At 39.8% G+C, this 26,363-nt stretch overlaps 1 protein-coding gene across 1 annotated transcript; it reads left to right on the top strand.

The window, feature by feature from the left end:
- Positions 1-4: 4 nt before the first annotated feature.
- On the top strand, positions 5-26,363 carry XRCC2 (X-ray repair cross complementing 2). The gene is made up of 3 exons (XM_072776870.1): positions 5-162; positions 15,207-15,288; positions 25,102-26,363. Exons 1-3 carry the CDS (start codon positions 124-126, stop codon positions 25,818-25,820), a joined length of 840 nt encoding a protein of 279 aa, XP_072632971.1. The 5' UTR covers positions 5-123; the 3' UTR covers positions 25,821-26,363.

Raw genomic sequence — 26,363 nt, forward strand, 5'->3', positions numbered from 1 at the left:
CCTGGCTGAGGAAGGGCGCAGTGCGCATGCTCCCTTCCGGGTCAGCGGGTCAGCGAGTCTGTCACGGTAAATGGCGCTGGTGGCGGGAAAGTTGAGTGCTTGGTGCGCCCAGCCTTCGGGGCGATGTGTAGTGACTTCCACAGGGCCGAGTCTGGGACGGAGGTGAGAGCTGCCGGGACGGACGCGAGGGAGATGGGAACGGGGCGGTGGGCGGGCGTGGGACCCGGGAGGGCGGGGGAAGGGGGGCGGGGCGCCCTGGCCTGGAGCGCGCGGCGCCCTCGGCGGAGGGAAGGCGAGCGGGGCGGGACTCTTAGCCTCCCCTCCGGCCGCCCGCTCCCGCCTTTGCCCCCCGGGGCGGGCTCCCAAGACCGGAAGTCCCCTGAGGTGGGAGGGCTGACGAGCGCGCTCCGAGGCGGAGATGGGCACTCCAGCTGCGCGCACGGATAGGTGTGCAGTTCCTCATCTCCCATCCCACTGCGCACACGGATAGGTGTGCCATTCCTCATATCCCATCCCACTGCACGAATGGATAGGTGTGCCATTCCTGATCTCTCGTTGCACGCACGGATAGGTAGGTGTGCAGTTCCTCGTCTCCCATGCCACTGCGCGCATGGATAGGCGTGCCATTCCTGATCTCCCGCTGTGCGCACGAATAGACGTGCTATTCCTGATCTGCTGCGCGAACGGATAGGTGTGCCATTCCTCCTCTTCCATCCCACTGCGCGCACGGATAGGTGTACCATTCCTCATCTCCCGCTGCGCACACGGATAGGTGTGCCATTCCTCATCTCTGCTTGCAAGGTGCACGATCCAGAGCTGTCACATGTTAACTGCTTTAGAAATAGTAAACCCGCAACAGAACCGAGGAAAAGGGGGGGATTGCCAGTTGGAGAATTTATAGCCGTTATCCAGGACAGGAGGTACTTGAGTAGGTTGCCTCCCCTTCGCCCTCTAGTTCCTATGTCTCTGCTTATGGCATCTGGGTTTAACCTGGCTGGCCTGGTTTGCATTTCCAGCTTAAGTTCCTCCCAAACCATGCCAGTTCTTTGACGTCCTGCAAGAATTTATTCAGGAATTGAACCAAGAAGTGTCAAGTGCTTATTACTATGTGTCAACCACTGGTTAAGGAACTTGGGAGTAAGAAGCAAAAGCAACAATTTCTGCCATCAAACTAGGAAGGGAGGGTGACTTTAAAGAAATGCAGCCTGTGTGGTAGAGCATGCTGTCTAGTAGAAGGGCAGGTATCACAAGCTAGTTAGGAGGAGGCAATGACTGAAGTCTTAAGAACCTTGTGAAATATGTTAGGTAAGGAGGGGGTGGCAGTCAAAGCAGAGAGTAGCATTTAATGTGGGTTCTGCCTCAAGAGCAGAGGACTTATTTAGGGGAACTGTAGGTAGATCTGTAGTTGGAACAAAGCTAGTGAGGGAGAGTGGGGTTGGGCAGGGAGACCTGAGAAATAGGTAGAGGTGGATTAGGAAGGATCTCTTATCCAGGTTGGGGAGAGAAGCAGTATTCTTAAGAGGAGTGAACAGACTCTTCCTGTGAAGGGCCAGAGGGTATTTAGGCCTTGCAGGCTAAGGTGTTTCTGTCAGAACTACTCAGTCCTGCAGTGCTAATGTGAAGGCATCCATAGGGAGGTGAGCAAGTTAGTATGGCTGTGTTCAATAAAATTTACTTTTAAACTTTTGGATTTGACCTGCTGGCCATAGTTTAGAGCCACTGCAGTTAAAACTTTACTTATTTAAATGATTATTTGAAACCAAGGTTAAACCCAGATGACTTTTGCAGTCAAAACAAGCCTAGTATCAGGGATCCCTGGGTGGCTCAGCGGTTTGGCGCCTGCCTTCGTCCCAGGGCGTGATCCTGGAGTCCTGGGATTGAGTCCCACATTGGACTTCCTGCGTGGAGCCTGCTGCTCCCTCTGCCTGTGTCTCTGCCTCTCTCATGAATAAATAAATCTTTAAAACAAACAAACAAGCCTAGTATCTTAAAAATGGGAGCCCAGCACAGCCCAGTCATTGAACAAAGAATTTAGCGACACATCCTTGACCTGCCAGGTCTGCATGGAGACTCTAAGCCGATTGCCTGGCTCATATTACCAGGACAGAGGGGTGAAGGGGAGGATAAGGCGCTGGGCCATAGGTGCTACTTTATTCTTTTTCCTTTTTGTTAAGAAAACCAGCTAAGTGAATCTCTCTTCCTTTAAGAGTTCTTGGATACTTGATGGCTAGCACTTAATTCGTTTGGACACAGTTATCTTCCTTTGCACATTACTGCAGTACCTTATGGGTTCTACTTTGAGGCATCATGTTGAGGAAGATACTTGAAGTCACAAGCTAGCCCAAGAAACTGAAGTAAACTACTTTAAAATTTTAATTCACTAGAATTACAACTTTAAAAAACAGTAAATAATTCCCACATTTTGTGAGTATTAGGGAAAAGACATTGTATACAGGGTCTTCTAAGAAATTAAAGTTGCAAAAAAATATTTTAACAGATTCTAGAGATGGAATTATGGTAGAGCAGGTAGCGAGTGGAAAACTTAATAATCCCTTGATTTAAAGATCTGCATTTGACTACAATTTATAATAAAATAACCAATTTTTTACCTTTTCTACTGTTAATCTTTATTTTTTACCCTGTTTATTTTTTTTATTTTATTTATTTATTTATTTATTTATTTATTTATTTATTTATTTATTTATGATAGAGAGAGAGGGGGGCAGAGACACAGGCAGAGGGAGAAACAGGCTCCATGTCGGGAGCCTGACGCGGGACTCGATCCCGGGACTCCAGGATCGTGCCCTGGGCCAATGGCAGGCGCGAAACCGCTGAGCCACCCAGGGATCCCCTACCCTGTTTATTCTTCTTAACACTTAGCACACCTGACATTTTATGTTGATTTAAGGGTCATAGAGCAGACTTTTCGCTGTCTGTTGAGTTTACTCCTTTACTCCCAGTGTTTAGAACAATATTTAGCCCATAGTAGGCATTCAGTAATTGTTTATTTAGTGGATAAATTTCGTATCTTTCTCTTCCCTCTCCCCTTGTTCTACCTTGCTTCATGTGTCATATAGAAAACAAAAAATTTCACAGAAACTCCCTTAATTTTTCCTGTCTTTCTGTTACTGATTTGTAGTCTGTGCCCATCATTGTTAAAAACATACTTTATATGATTTCAGTTCTTTTAAATTTGTTGAGGTTTGTTTTATGGCATAGAATGTGATCTGTCTTCTTAGAAGCAACTTCAGAGTACTTTGAGGTGCCTGAGTGGATCGGTTGGTTAAGCATCTGACTCTTGGTTTTGGCTCACGTCATAATGTCAGGGTCCTAAGAATGAACTGCCCCCACACCCCCCACCCTCACCAGTCTCCATGCACAACTGGGAATCTGCTTGAGATTCTTTCCCCTTCCCTCTCCTGCTCCTCCCTATAGCATGCAGCATGTGTGCCTCAGTGCACACACAGTCTCCTTCTCAAATAAATCTTTTATTTATTTATTTATTCACAAGCGACAGAGAGAGAGGCAGAGACAGGCAGAGGGAGAAGCAGGCTCCATGCAGGGAGCCCAATGCAGGACTCGATCCTGGGACTCCCTGATCAGGCCCTGAGCTGAAGGCATATGCCCAACCACTGAGCCACCCAGGCGTCTGAAATAATATCTTTTAAAAAAGAAAGTGCAACTTCTCCACTTAAATAGGATTTCTTCCATTCCATTCCTCCTTAAGGATCTTACTACTACAGGTGTTCCCACTCCTCTGGTCATTTTTCTGTCTTTTGTACTTTTAATCTTCTTTTCCACCAATCATTTCCATTGGTATCCTAACATAAAATAACTCCTTAGATGTCTATGCCCCATCCAGCCCCATTCTTTTACTCGGCACAGCAAAGTGTTTGTACTTTGTGTCTGCACATCTTTATCTCCCAGTCACTCTTTAACCCATGGTGATCAGGATTCTGTCTCCCACTGTACCACTAAAAATTCTCTTGTCAAGGTTATCAGCCAACTTTATGTTGCCAGATGCTCATTTCTGAGTGAGCATTTCTCATTTCTTTTAGACTCAAATATAGGAACACAACAGAATGTGTACTTCCTGTAGGCAAGCCGTTAGGAGGGAGGGAGGGAAGGAGGGAAGGGATGATCCATGCATGTCTAGTACCTGCTCTTGAAATAACACATTAGAAAATCTTCCCTGAGGAAGAGAATGAGAGAATAGGAGAATATGCCAAGAGTGTTTCTCCAGCAGAGTTCCTCACATGCAAAGTGAGAATAAGTGTTCAGCCAACATTAAGCTCCTATAATTTTGATTTTGTGCTTTACTGTTTTTTTCTGGGACTGCATATATTTGATTTTTTTTTATCTAAATGAAAATTTGAAGCAGTTTGGTATAAATTCTTGATGAAATCTGAAGAATGCATTTAATGGGATTATTAATTTGTGGGATAGCATATATTTAAAATTTAATCCTTACAAATTCTGCTAGAAATTATAATGCTTCTTACACACCTTCAGAATGGCTAAAATCAACAACACAAGAAACAATGGTTGTTGGCCAGTATGTGGAGAAAAAGAAATACTCGTGCACTGTGGTTGGGAATGCAACTGGTGCAGCCACTGTGGAGAACAGTATGGAGGGTCATCAAAAGTTAAAAAAAGAACTATTGATGATCCAGCAATCGAACTTCTGAGTATTTACCCAAGGAATACAAGAACACTAATTCAAAGGGATACTGTACCCCAGTGTTTATAGCAGCATTATTTACGGTAGCCAAAATATGTAAGCAACCAAGATGTCCATCAATTGATGAATAGATAAAGAAGTGGTACAGGGATGCCTGGGTGGCTCAGCGTTTGGGCATCTGCCTTCAACTCAGGTTGTGATCCCAGAATTTGCTTCTCCCTCTGCCTGTGTCTCTGCCTTTGTCTCTCTCATGAATAAATAAATCTTAAAAAAAAAAAAAAAAGAGGAAGTGGTTATATACATACACTAGAATATTAATTCAGCCACAAAACAATGAAATCTTACCATTTGCAGCGACATGGATGGAGCTAGAGAATATTATGCTAAGTGAAATAAGTCAGAGAAAGATGAATACCATGTGATTTCATTCATTTAAGAATTGAAGAAATAAATGGGCATCTGGGTGGCTCTGTTGATTAAGTGGCTACTTTTGGCTCAGATTGTGATCCCAGGTGTCCTGGGATCCAGCCCTGCATCAGGCTCCTTGCTCAGCAGGGAGTCTGCTTCTCCCTCCCTCCAGCTCCTGCTCTCTCTTTCAAATAAATAAAATCTTGGAAAAGAAAAGAAGCAAGCAAAGGAAAAAGACAAACCAATACACAGACTCCTAATTATAGGGAACAAACTGATGCTTACCAGAGGGGAGGACAGTGAGGGGATGGGTGAAACAGGTGATGGGGATTAAGGAGTGTGCTTGTCCTGATGAGCACAGGATGATGTATGGAAGTGTTGCATTACTATATTGTACACCTGATTGTACACCTGAAACTATATGTTAGTTAACTGGAGTTAAAAACTTAAAAAAAAAATTTGTGTTGCTTAAATTATCAAGTGTATATTTAGTAGTTTTTGCTTTATATGTATTTGTTTTTTCTTCTTATAGGATGATTGCTTTTATTTTTTTTAATTTTTATTTATTTATGATAGTCACACACACAGAGAGAGAGAGAGAGGCAGAGACATAGGCAGAGGGAGAAGCAGGCTCCATGCACCGGGAGCCCGACGTGGGATTCGATCCCGGGTCTCCAGGATTGCGCCCTGGGCCAAAGGCAGGCGCTAAACCACTGCGCCACCCAGGGATCCCAGATGATTGCTTTTAAATATTATTTATAAAAGCATTAGCTCTTCATGGAATGTACTTAGAAATGATGGGATTTAACCATATAGTATGTTATTCAACAATTGTCTTTTCCAAATAATTTTATTTATTTATTTTAGTTTATTTTTTTTTATTTTATTTATCTATTCACGAGAGACACAGGCAGAGGCAGAGAAACAGGCAAAAGCAGAGGGAGAAGCAGGCTCCATGCAGGGAGTCCAATGTGGGACTTGATCTTGGGACCACGGGATCACGACCTGAGCTGAAGGCAGATGCTCAACCACTGAGCCACCCAAGTGTCCCTTTTCCAAATAATTTAGACAAAAGCTTGATTGAAGAGCCAGGCCTAGTACTCTGCCCTGAAGGACAGTTGAGTTTTCAAAGCGGCAAAGGAGCCTGATTTCCCATGTGAAGAGGAATTGGTCCTCTAATTTATGGAACTACCATAAGAGCCAGATTTTGCATCAGTCACCTAAATACTGAGCTGCTGCTTTGCTTCACTTCCTTACTTCAGCTCCTTTCTTACATTCCCTGTGTTATAGCTATTTTTGCCTGAATTTCCTCTACATATGAATTGTTTTAATTTTCTAGGTGAAAACCTAGGCCTGTTAGGGGGCAGGAGTGGAAATATTTAGTTTAGAATGTTGGATTTAGGTAGCCTTTTATACTTCACTGGTTTGTAACGGCTGCTGCTGGGTGGGGTCTGTCTGCAAATATTTAATTAGAAAGGTCAGGGGATGGGACGCCTGGGTGGCTCAGCGGTTTGGCGCCACCTTTCGCCCAGGGCGTGATCCTGGAGTCCCTCGTCGGGCTCCCTGCATTGAGCCTGCTTCTCCCTCTGCCTGTGTCTCTGCCTCTCTCTCTGTCTCTCTCTCTCTCATGAATAAATAAATAAAATCTTAAAAAAAAAAAAAAAAAAAGAAAGAAAGAAAGGTCAGGGGAAATGAGCCTTTATCCAAATGAGTCTTATATAGACATTTGCCTTAATGCCATTTGTTTCTGGTTAGTTTGATCTTTAAGTTCTTCCTTCTGCTCTTGTGTAAGCTTTTCTGCAACCAAATGCTCTTTAAAGAGACCTATATGGTAGGTATTCTACTTACTAGGTGTTGAAGGTATAGGATTGCACCAGAAAGGCCTTGTGTTAGTATGAAGAACTTAGATGATATACTCATGGACACGAATATTCAAGGACTTTTGTTTGGTAGAAGTTTGCAGACTATCCAAACATAAAAATCAAGATAGGGGCAGCCCCTGTGGCCCAGCAGTTTAAGCGCTGCCTTCAGCCCAGCGTGTGATCCTGGAGACCCAGGAGTCTCACATCAGGCTCCCAGCATGGAGCCTGCTTCTCCCTCTGTCTGTGTCTCTGCCTCTCTCTCTTTCTTTGTCTCTCATGAATAAATAAAATATTTAAAAAGAAAATCAAGATAGTTTGAGGTTCTTTACGCTCTCCACCCTTCCCAAGCTTGCCTACATGTGCTCTGTTTACCTTTAACAGGCAGCTGAGTTTCTGCCAAACAAAGCATTTCTCCATGGTAAGCCAAAATAGATTCTTTTCCTTTTGAGTTTTTACATCCAGGTGAGGGAGACAGGTTGGTGTAATGTGTTAAGTACAGTAACAGCTTCATGGAAAGAGGTGGCCTTGAGAGATGTGTATTATCATCATTTGTTCAAAAGTCTTGACCTTAGGGGCACCTGGGTGGCTCAATGGTTGAGCATCTGCCATTGGCTCAGGTCATGATCTCAGGGTCCTGGGATCAAGTCCTGCATCAGACTCCCTGCAGGAAACCTGCTTCTCCCTCTGCCTGTGTCTCAGCCTCTCTCTGTGTCTCTCATGAGTAAATAAAATCTTAAGAAAAAGTCTTGATCTTAGAAATTTAAATGAGAGAATAGGCAATGGATTCCACATAGAAAAAAAGCATTTCTCTATCAATGCACATTTTGTGTTTAAAAGAACTATATGCTAAATTTCTCATTCAAAATTGAAGGTGCTTTCCACAAATTAAAACTGCCCGCAAGACTGAAGAAAAAAGCCGACAAGCCCACCTTGTTATGAAATGGCTTGTTAAGGACTTTACTCACTGAGCTGTCTCTAGCAAGATGAGTAAACCTTAGCAACCCCACCTCCCTGAAGACCATTTCTAGCCCTGGGGGTTGGGAGTGCTTCAGGGGCCACCCAAAAAGAGACTGTTTAATGGATGTGTGTCCTAGGTCTCCAGGGCAGGTCAAGGATGTTGTGCCTTAAGGGTGTACTTAAGGGTGTGGTTAAACAAAAGGAAATTCCCAAGAATGTTGGGAGGGAGCAACATGCTCCTGGAGGTCCCAGGTCATTGGCTGGTCCTTGGGATGATTTGTCCAGGATGGCATTAGTCAGGGTCACACACCTTTGCAGCACCTGCCTCTATTTCTCTTGTAGCATCTACAGTACTTTACTGCAGTTTTGTAACCTGCTGACTGTCCCCTATTAAATTCTTTGAAGATGGAAACTGCTACATCTGTGTATCCCTAGCACCTCCCTCAGTTCCTGGGACACTGTTGACTTGGCTGAAATGTTTAGCAGTGGATATCTATACAATTAAGTATTATCCCCATTGCAGACCATATACTTGTTACAGTAATAGTGCTGCCGTTGAAGACATTTAGGGCTCCTTGTTGCTGTTAGAGGGAGTACTAACAGAGATGGTTGAAAGAGGCCAGGTGATTACGTAGACAGGATCTCAGACAGATTTTGGATCTTGGTAGGTCCAAAAACCATTTCATCTCTGTACTCAAATTTTATTAGACTCGCCACTACTGACTGTGAGACATTGTAGCACAGTAGAAGAACCCCAGCCTTTGGGAGCCAGAATAGATCTCCTAAATCTTGACTCTGGTATCTACTAGTTTTCTCATCTGAAAAATAGAATGGTAATAAATACAAACCAAATGTCAAATCTATTAATTAACAATATTAGTGAAACTGCCAAATAGACTAAAATTGTTGTGTCCACTGTGCATTCTTTCCTAAATAGGAAATTTGGCCTCAGAAAGATTGTTGAGAGAATCAAGAGAAATCCATCACCAAGCTAATTGCCCAATGTGTTAATCTTCCCTAAAAGGATTAAACTGTCTTGTCTGGCAGAACTTATTCGGGTTTCCTTTATCCTGGACACTTAATAAACTCTTTTTTGCCCTTCAGAAGCTCCCGATTGATTATACCTGGCTTCTTTCAATAATTCCTTAAATCTAGACATCATTAATTTTAATTTCTATAATAGGTTTGTGTCAGGCCTTAAGGTGTTTTTTTTTTTTTTTAAGATTTTATTTATTTTTTTGAGAGAGACAGAGAGAGAAAGAGATACAGCCAGAATACAAGTAGGCGGAAGGAGAGGGATAAGCAGACTCTACACTGAGCATGGAGCACAATTTAGGTTCAGTCCTATGACACTGAGATCATGACCTGAGCCAAAACCAAGAGTCAGATGCTTAACTGACTGAGCCACCCAAGTGCCCCTAGGGTCTGCTTTCTGCTTTCTGCTTAGGTTTGGAAGATATCTCATCCCATAAAATGGCTTTTATAAACTGTTACTATTATTTGTATCGTAATTTGTAAGGGTAAATCTAGGTTCTGGGATGCAATTTTACTGCCTCTGTACTCTGTATACTCTGCTTTGTCATTGCAAAACATTATTTTGAATATTCTCTTTCTTTTAAAAATTTTATATATTCATGAGAGGCACAGAGAGAAGCAGAAACATATAGGCAGAGGGAGAAGCAGGCTCCTCACAGGGAGCCGGATGCAGGACTGGATCCCAGGACCCTGGGATCACAACCTGAGGCAAAGGTAGATCCTCAACTGCTGAGCCACCTAAGTGCCCCTTGAATATTCTCAGTAGTGGGAAGTTTTCACCCTTTGAAAATGAATTTGATTTTTTAATTGGTGGCGATTCAGATGCAAACTGGCTAACAGCCAATTTAGTGAAGGGAGTAATACATTTTTGTCCAAGTGTCATGTCAATGTAACACCTCCTTGAACACTTTCTTACAAGGACTTCTCACAGGGGAGAATTCTAAAATATTTTGAGGGATCCCTGGGTGGCGCAGCGGTTTGGCGCCTGCCTTTGGCCCAGGGCGCGATCCTGGAGACCCGGGATCGAATCCCACGTCGGGCTCCCGGTGCATGGAGCCTGTTTCTCCCTCTGCCTATGTCTCTGCCTCTCTCTCTCTCTCTCTCTCTCTCTCTCTATGTGACTATCATAAATAAATTAAAAAAATAAAATAAAATAAAATATTTTGAGCAGTGACAATAAGAATAAACAATTGGAGTAACTTCCTAAGTTAATCATTCTGATGAAGAGGTTAGCCATGTGTATACATGCTTTTTCAAACATTTTGAAGTCCTTTAATTGAGTTCCATCTTGTCCATGAAAGTTTCTGTCTTGTCCTTCAAGCTGGACTGTGCATCTTCTAACTCAGTGGTTCTCATACTTTTTAGCTTTAGGGAGTGCATTAAAAATTATTGAGAATTTGAAAGAGATTTTGTGCATTTTTTGGTGGGGGTTGGTGGTACAATAGATATATAAGTTTCAGGTATATACCATAATGATTTAATATTTGTTTATGTTGCAAAATGATCACCACAGTAAGTATGATGATCTGTGATCAGTAAGTGGTGATCTGTCACCAAAAGAGCTTTTAAAAAAATATTTTAGGGATCCCTGGATGGCGCAGCGGTTTGGCGCCTGCCTTTGGCCCAGGGCGCGATCCTGGAGACCCGGGATCGAATCCCACGTCGGGCTCCCAGTGCATGGAGCCTGCTTCTCCCTCTGCCTGTGTCTTTGCCTCTCTCTCTCTGTGACTATCATAAATAAATAAATAAATAAATAAATACCTTTAAAATTTTTAAAAAAACAATGTTTTATAAAAAATATTTTATTTATTTATTCATGAGAGACACAGAGAGGCAGGCTCCATGCAGGGAGCCCCATGTGGGACTCAATCCCAGGACTCTAGGATCACAACCTGAGCCAAAGGCAGACGCTCAACCACTTAACTACCCAGGTGTCCCACCAAAAGAGCTTTTGTTTTTGTGGGTTATATCTGTCAGTGAAATTGGGAAAATTAATTTTTAAAGTTATTAAATAGCAGAAACAAGAAAGTTTATTAAAGTGAAAAGTATACTCCAGATATCTCTAGAGAGGCAAGCTCTAGAAAGAGAGCTGCACTGAGAAACTTAAAATTTTTAAAATTTACATCCATATACAAGTGACAATAATAATCCCTTTGAATATTATAATAAATATTTTAATGAAAGATAGCTATATTCCCCTAAACAAAAAAATGTGAGGACTGAAACTGTTTTACATATTTTCAAATCTCTTTAATGTCTGGCTGAATTTAACTGGGTTCTCATCTCTTCTGCATCCAGTCTATTACTGTACGTTGTTCTGGTTAAAGTACATGAGGACTATCTAGCCTTTCACAGATAGATACGGGAGTTGGAAAAAGAGGGGGGGATTTGAAGATCTTGTCAGCTAATTGTGGATTTTCTTCTTTGGTTCTATACCAAAACTTGACAAATAGTAGTTTCCTAAAAGTTAATTGCAACGTAGATATAAAATTTTAGCAGTGAATTTTTCATACATTAAAGCCAATTGATTGGTCTGAACACTGGGAGTGAATCTTTTACCCAGGAATATTTTAACATCATGCATTGGTCTTTGGAAATATTGGTTCACTGAATTACACGGATCTTTGAGGTAGTGATGTGTTTTGTTAGATGATTATTTTTAAAAATCACATTCATTAAAACACTGGTGATTCACCAAAAGGACCTTAAATATTGGGAAGCTATCAGGGTCACAGTACTGGATGAGTTTTCCAAAATTCAAATGTTATCATTGGCAACAAGTACTGTCAGTTTTCTTGAAATGACCAGCGTACTTTCTGTGTTTTCGATAAAATGTCTGCCAAATACCAAAGTCTGTATAATCAAAGTTTGTCTTTTAGTCGTTCTTTTAAATAAAAGGGTAGGCTATGAAAAAAGCATTCTACTGAAATAATCAACTCAAGTGCTTTTCCTAGAGAAAAAAAAAACCCGATTGTATTTCATTTTGGAGCAGAAACCCTTAATTGTGTGTGAAGTTGGGGAAGGCTCTAGGAGCAGCCTTTACTCCAGACAGAATGCAGAGTTCCAGATCCCCAAGACTACACTCAGCTCTGATATTAATTGCAAGTTGAGGGGTCCCTGAGACTGCCTTTAGGTATAGCAATTCAGTAGAAGGACTCACAGAACTCATTGGAAACTGTTAATTCGTGGTTATGGTTCACTACAGGAAATGGATGCAGGTTTGAAAGCAGCTAGAAGAGGATGAAAGTCCGGGAGAATTGCAAATGTAGACCTTCCAGTTGTCCTCTCCTGGTGGAGTTGTGGATGGTACTTGGTTCTCTCAGCAGCAGTATGTGACTGTCTGCCAATCATGGAAGCTCACCTGGACTTTGGTGTCCAGAGTCTTCATTGGGCTCACTCATGGAGACACAGTCAACTGCCCAAACAGCTGACATCACTCTACAGCCCCTCTGATACCTGAGATCAAGTTGACCCAAAGCCCCAACCCTAAGTCACTCTGTTAGACTCTCTGGTGTGGCTGAAGGCCCCCTGGTAAACAAAGACACTTTTATCAGGCAGGATATTCCAAGAGAGTTGGAGATGACCTCTTAGGATCCAAGGGCAAAGGCCAGACCTCTGCAGTCAAGGTTAAATTCTTTACTGCTAGTATGTGGCCTGTGTTATCATAACTTTAAAAAGTAGTCAGGGGTCATGATTTAATACAACTAATACTTTTAACTGCATCATCAAAGGCATTCTTATGAAAAACTAGTTTTGCTTGTTTGAGTTTTTTTTTAAGTGGTGAAGAATGCTGTGTCTGCAGGGACATAGTTTGATGCCACTGCCTTGTTTCTGTCAGCATTTTCATCCACCACTGCTGTTACACTATCAGTGCAAGCGTCAATTTAGGGAGAAAGACAGATTATGTCTTCATCATAGTACCCATGAAACGAGCCTTAACTTCAGATACACCTTCAGAATCTGCTCTAACTCACTGTAGAGAGCACTGTATCTCTTGTGTATTGAGCAGTCTTTACTTTGTTTTGTAATAAAATGTCATTTAGAGGACGGACACAGCAAGTTCTTTGAGGGTCGGTTGTCATCTTCATCTTTGTAGTCTGCATTTTACCTGCCATGGTGCATTGTATGTAACAAAAACTCAATAAACATTTGCTAAATTAATGTATAGAACCCTTTCATCACTTCAGGAAATCTTTTCAGAACTTTTGCTTCAGTTTAAAAAAAATCTAAAGTGACTGCTTTGTTCCCATTTGTGATATGCTCTTTTTTTTCTTTTGTTGTATGGAAGAGTTGTCAAATCTGTGCTGATTTCTTATAAACTTGAGAATCAGCTGTGATAGCTTTGATTACATGTCCTTCATTGACATTTAAATCAGTCATGCAATTCTGTTTGCTGTCATCCTAACTACTTTTGTTTTGGGGGAGGGGCACTCCTCTCCAGATTAGTGTGACAGACTCCATCCTTGTTCCCTTTTAGCCACCGGGATAATCTATTTAAAATGCAGCCGATGATAGCTTGTGTTCTACTTACATTGTGCTTACTTTATGCAAAGCACTTTTTTAAAATACTCTGAATCGTCAATAACTTTGGGAGGGGAGATACTGTTTATCACTTTAATGATAAGATACCTGAGGCCCAGAGAAGGGAGTTAGCAGATCTAGTTCTGAATTCCCAGCTGTCTAAACTATTTGAGACTGCTTCTCAGAGACTGCTTCTTACACTGTTGCTTACAATCCCTTCTCTTGTCTACAAACCAGAGAACAAGCTCCTAAATATGGCATCTAAGATCTTCTGTGATGTGACTTCCGCTCTTTTAGGACTTAACTCCTGCCTATTTCATACTACGAGCTCTAGCAGTTCAAGTTTACCTACATGCAGAGTGCTCCTTTCAGCCTCTGCACCCTGGCTGATATCACATCTGCCTGTACCCTGATTCAAATACTGTGTATTTGACCTAACAGGTAAGGATCTTGATTTGAATTCAAGTCTCAGGTTTGCCCCTTCCTGTGTGACCTTACGAAGTCACTTATTTAGGCAACTAGAGCCTCATTTTCTTCATCATGAGGATTAAATAAGAATGCAAGCAAGGTGCTTGCACCCAGGGCATAGGGAACAGCAAGCCTTCAAACCTCAGAAGTTCTTGGTGGCGTCATCATTATTCCTAAAATTACCTTTTGCATAGCAGATCTTGCCAATCCTGGTATGCCTTTATGTTGTGATTTATAATGAGAAATATGTATTTGGTCTTTATCCCCATTTCTGGCACAGAGCTCCTAAAAATCCTTGGAATTTCCTATGTGTTCAGACTGACAAACATGTCATTTGTTATGTTAATGAGGTGACTTTTGGACCCCACCTATGGATAGGGACTGGTCATCAGGAGAAGGAGCCATGTGATTAGAAGGTTGGAATCTTCAGTCCCACTCTCTGACCACCAACCTTCTGGGAGGGCAAAGGAGCTGGAGACTGAGTTCAACCACCAAAGGCCAGTCTTGCATCAACCAAGTCTATGTAGTGAAATCTCCATAACACACCCCCCACCCAAAGACAGGGTTGGAAGAGATTCCAGGTTGGTGAACATATAAATAGAGGTGCTGAGAGAGTGATGCTTCCAGAGAATGAAAGCTCCTCCCTTTTTCCCCAAGCCTTCCCTGTGCATCTACTCCTTTGAGCTCTTCCTGAGTTGTATCCTTTTATAATGAATGGGTAATCTAGTAATAAAATGTTTCTCTGAGTTCCATGAGCTGCTCTGGTAAATTAATGGAACCTGAGGATCCTAACAGATGGAGGTGGGAGCTCCTTGAGGATGGCTTTTCTCTACCTTTTTCCTTTGCCCCCTCTCACTACTAGATAAAGAATTTACAATATACAGGGCAGACAGATAAAAAGCTGATATCTGTATAACAAGTGTGGTAAGTAAAGTGAGAAAGAAAAATTGTGACACATAAGAAAGATAAATACTTTGCAGTTAGTAGTTTGGTCCTATATCCCAAACTATATAATCAGCTCTTTTGAGGGCAGGGACTCATTTTATACCTTAGTATTTGATACATAAACAAAAGAATGACGTATTTCCTGAATAAATGAACAGATTTTTCTCCTAAATTTTATTTCCTATTTCATAATTTCTTCCAAATCCTCAAAACTTATTGAGTTTTTAAAATAGACTTTAGGAAAATTGTGTAAATATAGATTTGTAAGATTTTGTATTTTTAGGTAATGAGTTTTTCCTTCTCTTTTTCCTTTTCTTTTCTTTTGCAAGCTCCTTGCCCGACTTGAAGGTAGAAGTTCCTTGAAAGAAATAGAACCATATCTGTTCACTGATGAAGTTTCATCTGTACATGGTAAAAACAATTTCAAATCAAAATACAGTGTCATACATTAAGTCTTATAAAACGTGTTCTTTTCCAACATATATTCATTTATATGTACATACTTGTAGCAAATGGCTATATGGATTAACCTGTAAAATTAAAAAGTGAGAATAGATCATGACAGGACACTTTATCTGTGTCGAGAGAAAGTTTGGCTCATTTGCAGTAAATTTCAGAATAAATACTGACCTCTGTTATCTTGACACGTTATTTGTGGGAGTTTTGTTATAATTTATTTTTTAATTCCTTAGAAGTTTGAGAATCACAGGAAAGTCCTTAGGTACCCTGTTGTTAATATTTCTATAGAAGGGAAAAGACATACCTGCTTGTTCCACTAACACTTCTACACTAGGGAAAACTTACAGAAAGGTACTGTGCTTGCATTGTTTTCTTCTTTAGTGTAAGAAGAGCTCTGTAGAGATATAATTTATCCGTTTAAGTGTGCAGCTTCATGGTTTGTAGTATTCACATTTCTTTACCTGTCACCACAGTTGATTTTAGGACATTTTCATCACTCCAGAAAGAAAGCTGTACCTGTTAGCAGTCACTCCCCATTTCCTCCCACATCCCTCAGCCCTAGGTGGTCACTAATCTACTTGACTCTCTAGACTAGCCTTGTCTGCATATTTCATATAATTGAATTACACAGTATGTGGTCTTCTATGACTGGCTTCTGTTACTTTGCATAATCTTTTCAAGTCTTATCACATTGTGGCATGTATCTGTAGTTCTGTTTATTGTTAAGTAATACTCTGTTGTATGGGTATACCACATTTTGTTTATCCATGCATCAGTTGATGGACATTTGGGTTTCTTTTTGCTGTTATGGATAATGCTGCTGTGGTTATCTGTGTACAAGTTTTTCTCTGGATGTATATTTTCATTTCTCATGAGTAATACCTACGAGAGGGACTTTTAGGTTCCTGTGGCAACTATGTTTAACCTTTTTTGGAACTACCAGACTATTTTCCATAGCAGCTGCACATTTTACTTGTCACTGGGGATGAAGCATAGAAAGGTTCCAATTTTCCCACATCCTGCAAACAAATGTCATTGTCTTTGTTTTTTATTATCCCTTCCTGGTGAGTATGAAATGATACCTCATTGTGGTTTTGATTTACATTCCCTTATGGCTAATGATATTAAGCATCTTTTCATGTGCTTATTGGCAATTTGTATGTGTGATTTGGAGAAATGTCATATCTTCTCATTTAAAAAAAATAGGTTGTGTTTTTATTATTGGGTTGTAAAAGTCCTTTATATATTGTAGATACAAGTCCCTTATCAAATATGATTTATAAATAGCCTTTCCCACTCTTTTTGTTGTCTTTTCATGATCTCGGTGGTGTCCATTGAAGCACAAGGCTATTAAATTTTTTTTAAGGCTTTTCATTTTTATGAAGTCCAATTTATTTATTTATCTTTTTGCTCATACTTTTGGTATAGCTAGGAGGCTATTGGCTAATCCAGGGTCAGGAAGATTTATGGTTTTGTTGTTACTGATTTCTATTTTCATTCTTTTCTGTCAGAGAACATACTTCTGTGATTCATTCTTTTTAATTGGTTGAGATTTGTTTTATTGCTGAACATATGGTCTATCTTGAATGTTCCATGTGCACTTGAGAAGAATGTGTATTCTGCTATTGTTGGATTGAGTGTTTTCTTGATGTTTTGTATTTCTGGTTGGTTTCTAGCATTCAAGTCTCCTGTTTCTGTGTTGATCTTCTACCTAATTGTTCTATATGGTATTGAAAGTGAATATTGAAGTTACCAACAATTACTGTTAAATTGCTTATTTCTCCCTTTAGTTCTTAGTTTTGCTTCATATATTTTGGGGCTTCATGCACTGTTGGGCATTTACAAGAGTATTATTATACCTTATTGATGGATTGATTCTTTTATCATTATAAAATGTCCTTTGTCACCTCACACCCACTATGATAGTTACAGTAAAAAATAACGAGTGTTGGGTGAGGATGTAGAGAAATTGGAACCCTTGTGCACTGTTGATGTGACTGTAAAATGGTGCAACTACTGTGAAAAACAGTATGGAAGTTCCTCAAAAATTTTAAAAAAGAACTGTCATATGGTTGACACATCTCAGTGGCTCAGTCAGTTAAGTGTCTGACTCTTGATTTCCACTCATGTCATGATCTCAGGGTTGTGAGATGGAGCCCTGCAGGTTGCGTCTGGGTTCGGTGCAGAGTCTGCTTAAGGTTCTTTCTCTCCTTTTCCCTCTGTCCCTCCCCACCCCCCCACTACCCCCGCTTGTGTGCCTCTCTCTCAAAATAAATAAATGAAATCTTTTTTTTTTTTTTAAATAAATAAAATCTTTTAAGAAAAAAGGAAGTGCCATATGATCCAACAACTCCACGTCTGGGTGTATCTCCAGAAGAATAGAAAGCAGAGTATTGAAGAGATAATTTGCATACTTACGTTCATAGAAGCACTATTCATAGTAGCTAAGAGATGGAAACAATCCAAATGTTCATTGACAGATGAATGCATAGACAAAATGTGGTATATGCAAACAAGGGAATATTATTCAGCCTTAAAAGGGAAATCCTGTCATGCTACTATGTGGATAAACTGGGAGGACATGCTAAGGGAAATAAACTAGTCACAAAATGAAAAATACTGTGACTTCACTTATATGAGGTATCTAAAGCAGTCAGATTCATAGGAACAGAAAGTAAAATGATAGTTACCAGGAGTTGGGGGAAAAAGGAGACAAGGGGACTTGTTCAGTGGGTTCAGAGTTTCAGTTTTGCAGGATGGAAAAGCTCTGGAGATGTTTTACAAGAGTGTGAATGTAATTTAACACTACTGAACTATACTTAAAAATGGTTAAGATGGGGATCCCTGGGTGGCGCAGCGGTTTGGCGCCTGCCTTTGGCCCAGGGCGCGATCCTGGAGACCCGGGATCGAATCCCACATCGGGCTCCCTGTGCGTGGAGCCTGCTTCTCCCTCTGCCTCTGTCTCTGGCCCCCCCCCCCTCTGTATGACTATCATAAATAAATAAAAAAATTAAAAAAAATGGTTAAGATGTAAATTATGCTGTCTTTAGCAAAATGGAAAACAAAAATATACTTCTTTTTCGTCTCTAATAACAGTTGTCTTAAAGTATATTTTGTCTGATAATAGTATAGCCACATCAGCTCTCTTTTGGTTACTGTTTGCATGGCATATCTATTTCTATCCTTTTGTTATCAATCTATTGTGACTTAGTGATGTGAAGTATTCTTATGGTAGATAGCCTACAATTGCATCAGGTGTTTTTATTCCATTCTGCCAATCTCTGCCTTTTGTTTGGACTATTTAATACATTTATAGTTAATGAATTACTGATAAGATAGGGTTTACGATTACCATTTTGCTCTTTTAGGTAGTATTATATCTTTTTTGTTTGTCTTTTCCTCCATTACTGTCTTCTTTAATGTTAAGTAAATATTTTCTAGTGTACCATTTTATTTAGTGGGGAGAGGCAGAAGAAGAGGGAGAGAGAATCTTTTTTGGGGGGAGCAGGGGGAGAGAGTCTTAAGCAAACTCCATACTCAGTGTGGAGCCCACCATGGGCTCCATCTCACAACCCTGAGATCATGACCTGAGGTGAAATCAAGAAGCAGGAGTTAAGACACTTAACCAACTGAGCCACCCAGGTGCCCCTAGTGTACCATTTTTATTCCTGGTCCTTTTACTTTATTCCTTTTACTTTATTTTTTTGTGTTATTTTCCTAATGGTTGCTCCAAGGATTACAATTAATATCTTAATTTAAAGCAATTTAATTTAGATACATATCTTAATTTCAATATTTCATAAATACTTTGCTACTAGGTAGCTCTATTTCCTCCCCCTTCCTTTGTGTTGTTAATAAATTACATATTTATATGTTGTATGTCCATAAACACTTCTAAAATTATTACTTAAAATTATTCCTTAATGCAAGAAATTAAAAAGCCAGTACAGCAGAGAAATTAAAATGTATTATAACAGAAATAAAAAAATTACTTAATTCATTTGTTTCTTAAGTCAGATAAATGGGAAAAGGTGACAAATATAAAATATGTACTGTCTTTCATACTTACTTAGGTAGGTTGTATTTACCGGTGGTTGTTATTAACTCATTTGGATTCAGGTAACTCTCTACTGTCCTTTCATTCAACCTAGAAGATTCCCTTTCATTCAACCTAGAAGATTCCCTTTACTATTTTTTATAGAACAGGTCTGTTAGTAAACAATATTCTAAACTATCAGTAAAAGACAAATTTTGACTAACCATGTTAGACAAAAGATTGAACTTTGTATTCTATCAGAAAGGATGTTATTAAGTTGGACCTTATGAAACTGACACTAAAGCATGAGTTGGCAGCACCACTTATACATTTGAATATTACATTTGTAGAAACTTTAAAAACACCATCATGTTCAGTCAGTAACAAAAAAGTTTATCTAATTTGGATTAACACCATCTTAATTTCAATATTTTATAAATAGACATTTTAGCTGTAAAACTAGTTAAATGAATACTAATTGGAGCAATAGCAGACTTAAGACTGGTATTATAAGCATTATTTATCAACAGTAGTTTATCAGAAACCATATAAGGAAGGTCAAAGTGAAGCAATAAGAGAGTTAGGGATTATAAGAAACTCTAATGCCATTCTAAACATTTCTATATGCTTTTTGTAGTAGTTACTCTGTACTATATACCAATTACCTCTTCCATACCATAATGATTGTAATCTGCAAATACAACATATTTGTCATACAATTAGTAGATTGGTACCAAGATGATGTATTTTTTTGGCTTCTCTTTTTTATCCTTATTTTGAAGGATCTTCAGATTCATAAACTCACTCTGACAATCTGTTACCCAGATCCCTTACAGCATTCTATTTGTGAGAGCAACTATCAAGGCCAAACCATCCAGATTTTCTGATTTAGTTTAATTTGTCAAGTGCCAAACTGTAGAGGTGTTTTTTTGGGTGTGTGTGTGTGTGTGTGTGTGTGTGTGTGTTTGGGGGTGGGGGTAGGGGTGGTTTTTTTTTACTGCAAGTTGTCATACTCAATACTTTTGAATGGACAAGGGTACAATTTCTGTTGTAGCAGCTCTCAGAAACATTTGAGACAGTGACTTCAAATACAGCTAAAAGGACGGTGCCCCTCTGTAGAACATCACGTTTGAAAAAGATTTTTGTTGTGAGGATTAGACAGTAAATGTTTCTAAAATCAGCAAAACTGACTTCAATTCATCATTAAACATACTTGTAGGGAATCTAGGACCTTAATGATAATATTTATGTGTAATTTGCAAGTTGCATATTTTATTTCCCCACTTGTTACAAATGACCCTTTTACTGCCTTGCTGTTAATCTGTAAAAGAAGAAGAGTGTTTTTATATACCATTTAATAATTTCCTAACCAAGGATTTCACCTTAATCTTTGCCTCATCTCAATCATGCCAAACCAAGGATCTGCAGAACTCATATACTACATCATCTATTTCTTAGTAATGTGTGGATTTAGCAAACCTTGTTAAACCGTGTAAGCAAGTGTTCTTAAAGGCATAACTCTTTTGAGTTATCCAAAAGATGTTAATGAGCACCACCTCCTCTCCAAGAAAATATCTGGCAAGGTTTTAATTTTTTTCCTATTCTGAGAATTCCAAAAACATCCAGAGAGAGCTCTCACAGTTACCCTCTGGCCAGCGTCACGTATTTCTGTCTTCCTGTAGAGTCTCTTCTCTTTTACTTCAGAATATGTTGCCTTTCTCTTACCTTCGTTTGACTTCATTTGACTCCCCAGCGTCATGAACCTGCTACTGAATATTTTTACTTTTTTTTTTTAAGATTTTATTTATTTATGCATAAGAGACAGAGAGAGAGAGAGAGAGAGGCAGAGACACAGGCAGAGGGAGAAGCAGGCTCCATGCAAGGAGCCTGACATGGGATTCGATCCCTGTCTCCAGGATCCCACTCTGGGCTGAAGGCAGCACTAAATCGCTGAGCCACCAGTGCTGCCCATATTTTTACTTTTTAAATGAATGTAAGCCATCATATTTTTTCCCTTATTCCTCATGTGCCCTCTGCCTTCCCTTCAGCCTGGTTCTTGGAAGAACACTGAGTGCTCCCTGGAGTGCCCTTCCATCTCTTTTCTGAATATCTGATTTTGAAGTTTGTTTCATAAAATAATATTTGTATTAAATGTGGTTTTGCAAACTACACATTTTTTGCTATAAGGTACTATCCAGGACCAGTTCAGTGATCTGTTCCCAAACTGCAATTTTTTTACTTTTAGAAATTTTGTGCTATTGAATGTTATTTAGTACAGTTTCATTTTCTTGAAATGTTTTGTAGTCTGTTTCCTCCTAATTTTTTTTAAGATTTTTTATTTTATTAATTCATGGAGACACAGAGAGAGAGAGAGGCAGAGGCAGAGACACAAGCAGAGGGAGAAGCAGGCTCCATGCAGGGAGCCCGATGTGGGACTCGATCCTGGGTCTCCAGGATCACTCCCTGGGCTGCAGGTGGTGCTAAACTGCTGCACCACCGGGGCTGCCCTCCTCCTAATTTTTAAATTTTTTTTTTTTTTTTTTTTTTTATTTATGATAGTCACAGAGAGAGGGAGAGAAAGAGAGACAGGCAGAGGGAGAAGCAGGCTGCATGCACCGGGAGCCCGATGTGGGATTCGATCCCGGGTCTCCAGGATCGCGCCCTGGGCCAAAGGCAGGCGCCAAACCGCTGCGCCACCCAGGGATCCCCTCCTAATTTTTATATTAAATTTCTGTTTTGTATGTCTTCATGCTGACTCCTCTAACGTAGATGTATCCTAAAAATTGAGTTTTTGACCTCTATTCTTAATTTTTTGTTCATTCTCACCCACGAAATTGAGCTGTTTTCGGTTTCTGTGTAGCTTACTCTCTGATCATTGTGGCTACATATTGATCATACATAATAAAACATTATTATTGTTTTGAATCTTAAATTCTAGTGGTTATAAAACATTTTTCTTCTATGACACCCTAGCTAACATAGCCTTTTGAAAGCTAAATTCTTGTTAGGATATTTATGTGATTATGTGACTTTAAAATCCCTGCTTTCCTTATGTATTTGATTTGTATGGGTACTTCCAACCCTGTCTCTGAGAAGAACCTTTCCATCGGTACGTTAGCTTTACCCTTAACCTTCTGAATAAGTGATGGGGGCTGAAAACCTGACACAAACTAGTGTCAGCACGTCTTGAGGGCCAGGTCTTATTCTTGCTTGCGTCCTCTGCTGGTCTCTTGTTTCACACCTGCTGGACTCTGGGAAGCAATGCCACACCTCTATCTCTGTCCCCTACCCGACTTGCTTCCTTTCAAAATGTCATGTTCCAAAGTCCACTGTGGACCTTTACTCCTTACCAGATCAGGACTTATATTTTCATTTTTTAGATGTCTCTCAAGAAGTTCTCAAAAAAAAAGGTAATCTGATGAAGTGCATCCAAAAGATACTGTGTTTTGTGCTGGAGATGGAATAGTGAGGTTCCAACTTAAAGTAGCATACAGGAAATATAATGAAATAGGCAAAATCACACAGCATGAGGGATGCCAGCTGGCTCTGTCAGTGAAGTGTGCGGCTCTTGATCTTAGGGTTGTGAGTTGGGTGTAGAGATTTTTTTCCCCGAGATTTTAAATTTTTAATTAATCTCTCTTTAAAAAAAATTATAGAGCACAATAACTGTGATGATGGAAGGTGATAAAGTTTGCTTTCTTTACCTCAAAGTATTGTTATTAGGACCAAATGAGGTATCATGAAGTTGTCCCTTTTCATCTGTAAAGTACGATGAAAAAGTTAGTTACTATTGATTGGCCTCTTCTGCCATTTCTGGGGAAAGAAGAGAAGGTTTGGTGCAGTCTAATTGGCTTCCCCATGTGTTTCTCTGTGGTTCACTGTGTCCTCCAAACCCTTTTTAAGATTAATCTTGCTAAACTTCAGCTTTCCTTCACTACCATTAATATCTGTTCTATGTTAATGTTTCATCTAATGCATGTAGTTCTCTTTCTATCATATAGTGCAGTGAAAGACTTAAGGGAAAGATAACAGCTTAGCTCCTCAGTCATTATAGTAGGAGAGTAAACTGAATATCTGGCTTAAATAGTTTTTATCACTACGTTAACTTTCAGTAAGAGCATCAGTGAACAATTGTTATTGTGAAAATAGTTTTACTCCTTGAGCTGGGATCTTTTGGGGGAAGGGTGAGGAAGAATCCTCTTTATTTAAATTTTGAATTGCAAATTACATGTGAGGTTATGGTAGAAACTGATTGAAGTTTGATACTACCTTAAATATTGTACAGTGGTAACATGCTAGATTTTTTTTTTACACAATGTGAATGTTCCAATCTATAATGGTTTATTAGTAATAACAGGAAATAAAGTAACTGGACTCTCAGTAGACTGTAATTTGCTTGGGGCCCAAGAATCTGCATTTTTAACACAGTGTTTCCAATTATGTGATTCAGCCATAAATTAAATGGAAACAAACCAACAAGAATTGGAAGGCCGCTGTTCAGAGTGGATTTTGAGGAGCTCTGGAGGCAGGAAAACTTCCCCAGGTGTTTAATTTGTGTTGTCTTCATTGGAAGAGTTACTGGAACCTATATAGTAAAGATTTGGAGTCTTTGAAGTTCAGGGTAGTTTACTTAAATTTATAATGCTAGGAAAATACTTTACAGTGCAGATGTCATTCCAGCTGGGCACAATTTCAAGAAATTCATGTAGCAGAGAATAACTGATAGCATTTTAGAAATGTGGACGGATGTTCTCAGCTGAGGGACGCTATTGGCATTTAGGCCTAAGAGCTGTGGACTCTTATGGCTCTGTATGTGTGAAACTGCACAGTCAAGAATTGTTCTGCACATAATGCCAGTAACACTGAGAAACCCTAGTTAGGGATTGTTTCAGTGTGTAATGAAGTCCAGCCTAGTGGCTTACCTGAACCAGGCTTATTTTCCTCATCTCACAGTGGTTTAGAGGCAGGCCCTGCATAGCTGGGTAGGGTTCTGTATTGTCATCAATGTCCTGGGCACCTCTTGTCTTCCTGTTCCACCATTCTTAGGGCCCACCCTATTTAGGGTGTCCCTTTTATACTCACCGCTTCAGCGTGGCTGCTTCCCCTACAGAGTCAGGGGTGGCAGAGCAGAAGTGGGGTCTGTATCAGGAGAGCAAAACTTAGAAACTCCCAACAGAAATCTAATTGTGTCTCATTGGCTACAACTGTGATATCTCTGACCCTTTTCTGCAAGGGATACTGAGAAAAATGGTTTTACAATTGGGCGCATTGCCTTCCCTCGTACCCTCAAATTGAGGTTTAATACTTAAGGAAAAAGAGAGAATGTATATTGGGTAATCAAGCGCCAGAAATGGTGTGTACCATAGTAATCAGTAGATTTTTGAAAGACCATAGGTCTGGCACTTTAGTAACATCACCAGTTTCAAGTGTGAGTGCATGTGGACCCCTCCCCAGGAGATTTCCTTGGGTGCCCTTCAACCCTGTCATTCTGTTTTTCACATTTTCTTGATGCTAATTAGTAGCCAGCTCCTTTCCCAGAGGTGAAATTTAATGATTCAGTTTCCTTATGTATTTGAATTTGCTTATATGGACCCATTTTGGCAAATAGATTTAGATTTTCTTTCGCATTCCAGTAAATGTCTTTTCAAACATTGTTGCAGACTTTTCATTCTGTAGCCTACTGTTACCGTGCTGCTGCATTTTGACTGACATTTTTAAATTTTACACAGGTGATATTCTTGAATTTCATGGTCCAGAGGGAACAGGAAAAACAGAAATGCTTTATCATTTAACAGCACGATGTATACTTCCAAAATCGGAAGGTGGACTGGAAGTAGAAGTCTTATTTATTGATACAGATTATCACTTTGATATGCTTCGGCTTGTTACAATTCTCGAGCATAGACTATCCCAAAGTTCAGAAGAAATGGTAAAACACTGCCTCGGAAGGTTGTTCTTGGTGAACTGCAATAGCAGCACCCAGCTGCTCCTCACACTGTACTCACTAGAAACTGTGGTTTGTAGCCACCCGTCCCTCTGCCTTTTGATCTTGGACAGCCTGTCAGCTTTTTACTGGATAGACCGTGTCAATGGAGGAGAAAGTGTTAATTTACAGGAGGCTACTCTGAAGAAATGTGCTCAGTTCTTAGAGAAACTTGTAAATGAGTATCGCTTAGTACTTTTTGCAACAACACAAAGTATAATGCAGAAAACCTCAAACTGGACAGAAGGACCTTCTTCTGCCTTTAACCATCCGAAGGAGGCAGATGCAGACTATAGACCCTATCTCTGTAAGGAGTGGCAACAAGTAGTAAAGCACAGAATATTTTTCTCCAAACAAGAGGATTTTAAAACCAACCAATTTTCTTTAGTTTCACGTCATTTAAAAAGCAACAGTTTAAAAAAGCATACTTTTGTTATTGGAGAAAATGGCATTGAGTTTTGTTGATATGTATCATAAAATAGTGTTTTTCAGGATATTCAAAATTTTTAAAGTCTTTACTGAAATAAAATGATCCAATTATAAGGCTTTTTTTTTTTTAAGATTTTTATTTAGTTATTCATGAGAGACACAGAGAGAGAGAGAGAGAGGCAGAGACACAGGCAGAGGGAGAAGCAGGCTCCATGCGGGGAGCCCGACGTGGGACTCGATCCCAGGTCTCCAGGATCACACCCTGGGCTGAAGGCGGCGCTAAACCACTGAGCCACTGGGGCTGCCCCCCCCCCTTTTTTTTAAAGATTTTTATTTCAATTATAAGGCTTTAAACTCTGGGAAAATTAAATAATATAAGTGTCTCTACACAGAATGGATTTTTTTTTTTCTTTCCAGAATGGATTTCTAAACTAGTACAGTAAAACTGTAGACTATTCTGTTCTTAAGTTGTTGAAGCTAAATCAAAGTGCTGGTAAAAAGTAAACTGTATATTAAGCCTGTTTTAAAACTAAATAAATAATCTACACGTTGCAGCCTAAATAAAATGAACTTTTATAA

The sequence above is a fragment of the Canis lupus genome, chromosome 15 (assembly GCF_048164855.1).
Source record: "Canis lupus baileyi chromosome 15, mCanLup2.hap1, whole genome shotgun sequence".
NCBI lineage: Eukaryota > Metazoa > Chordata > Mammalia > Carnivora > Canidae > Canis > Canis lupus.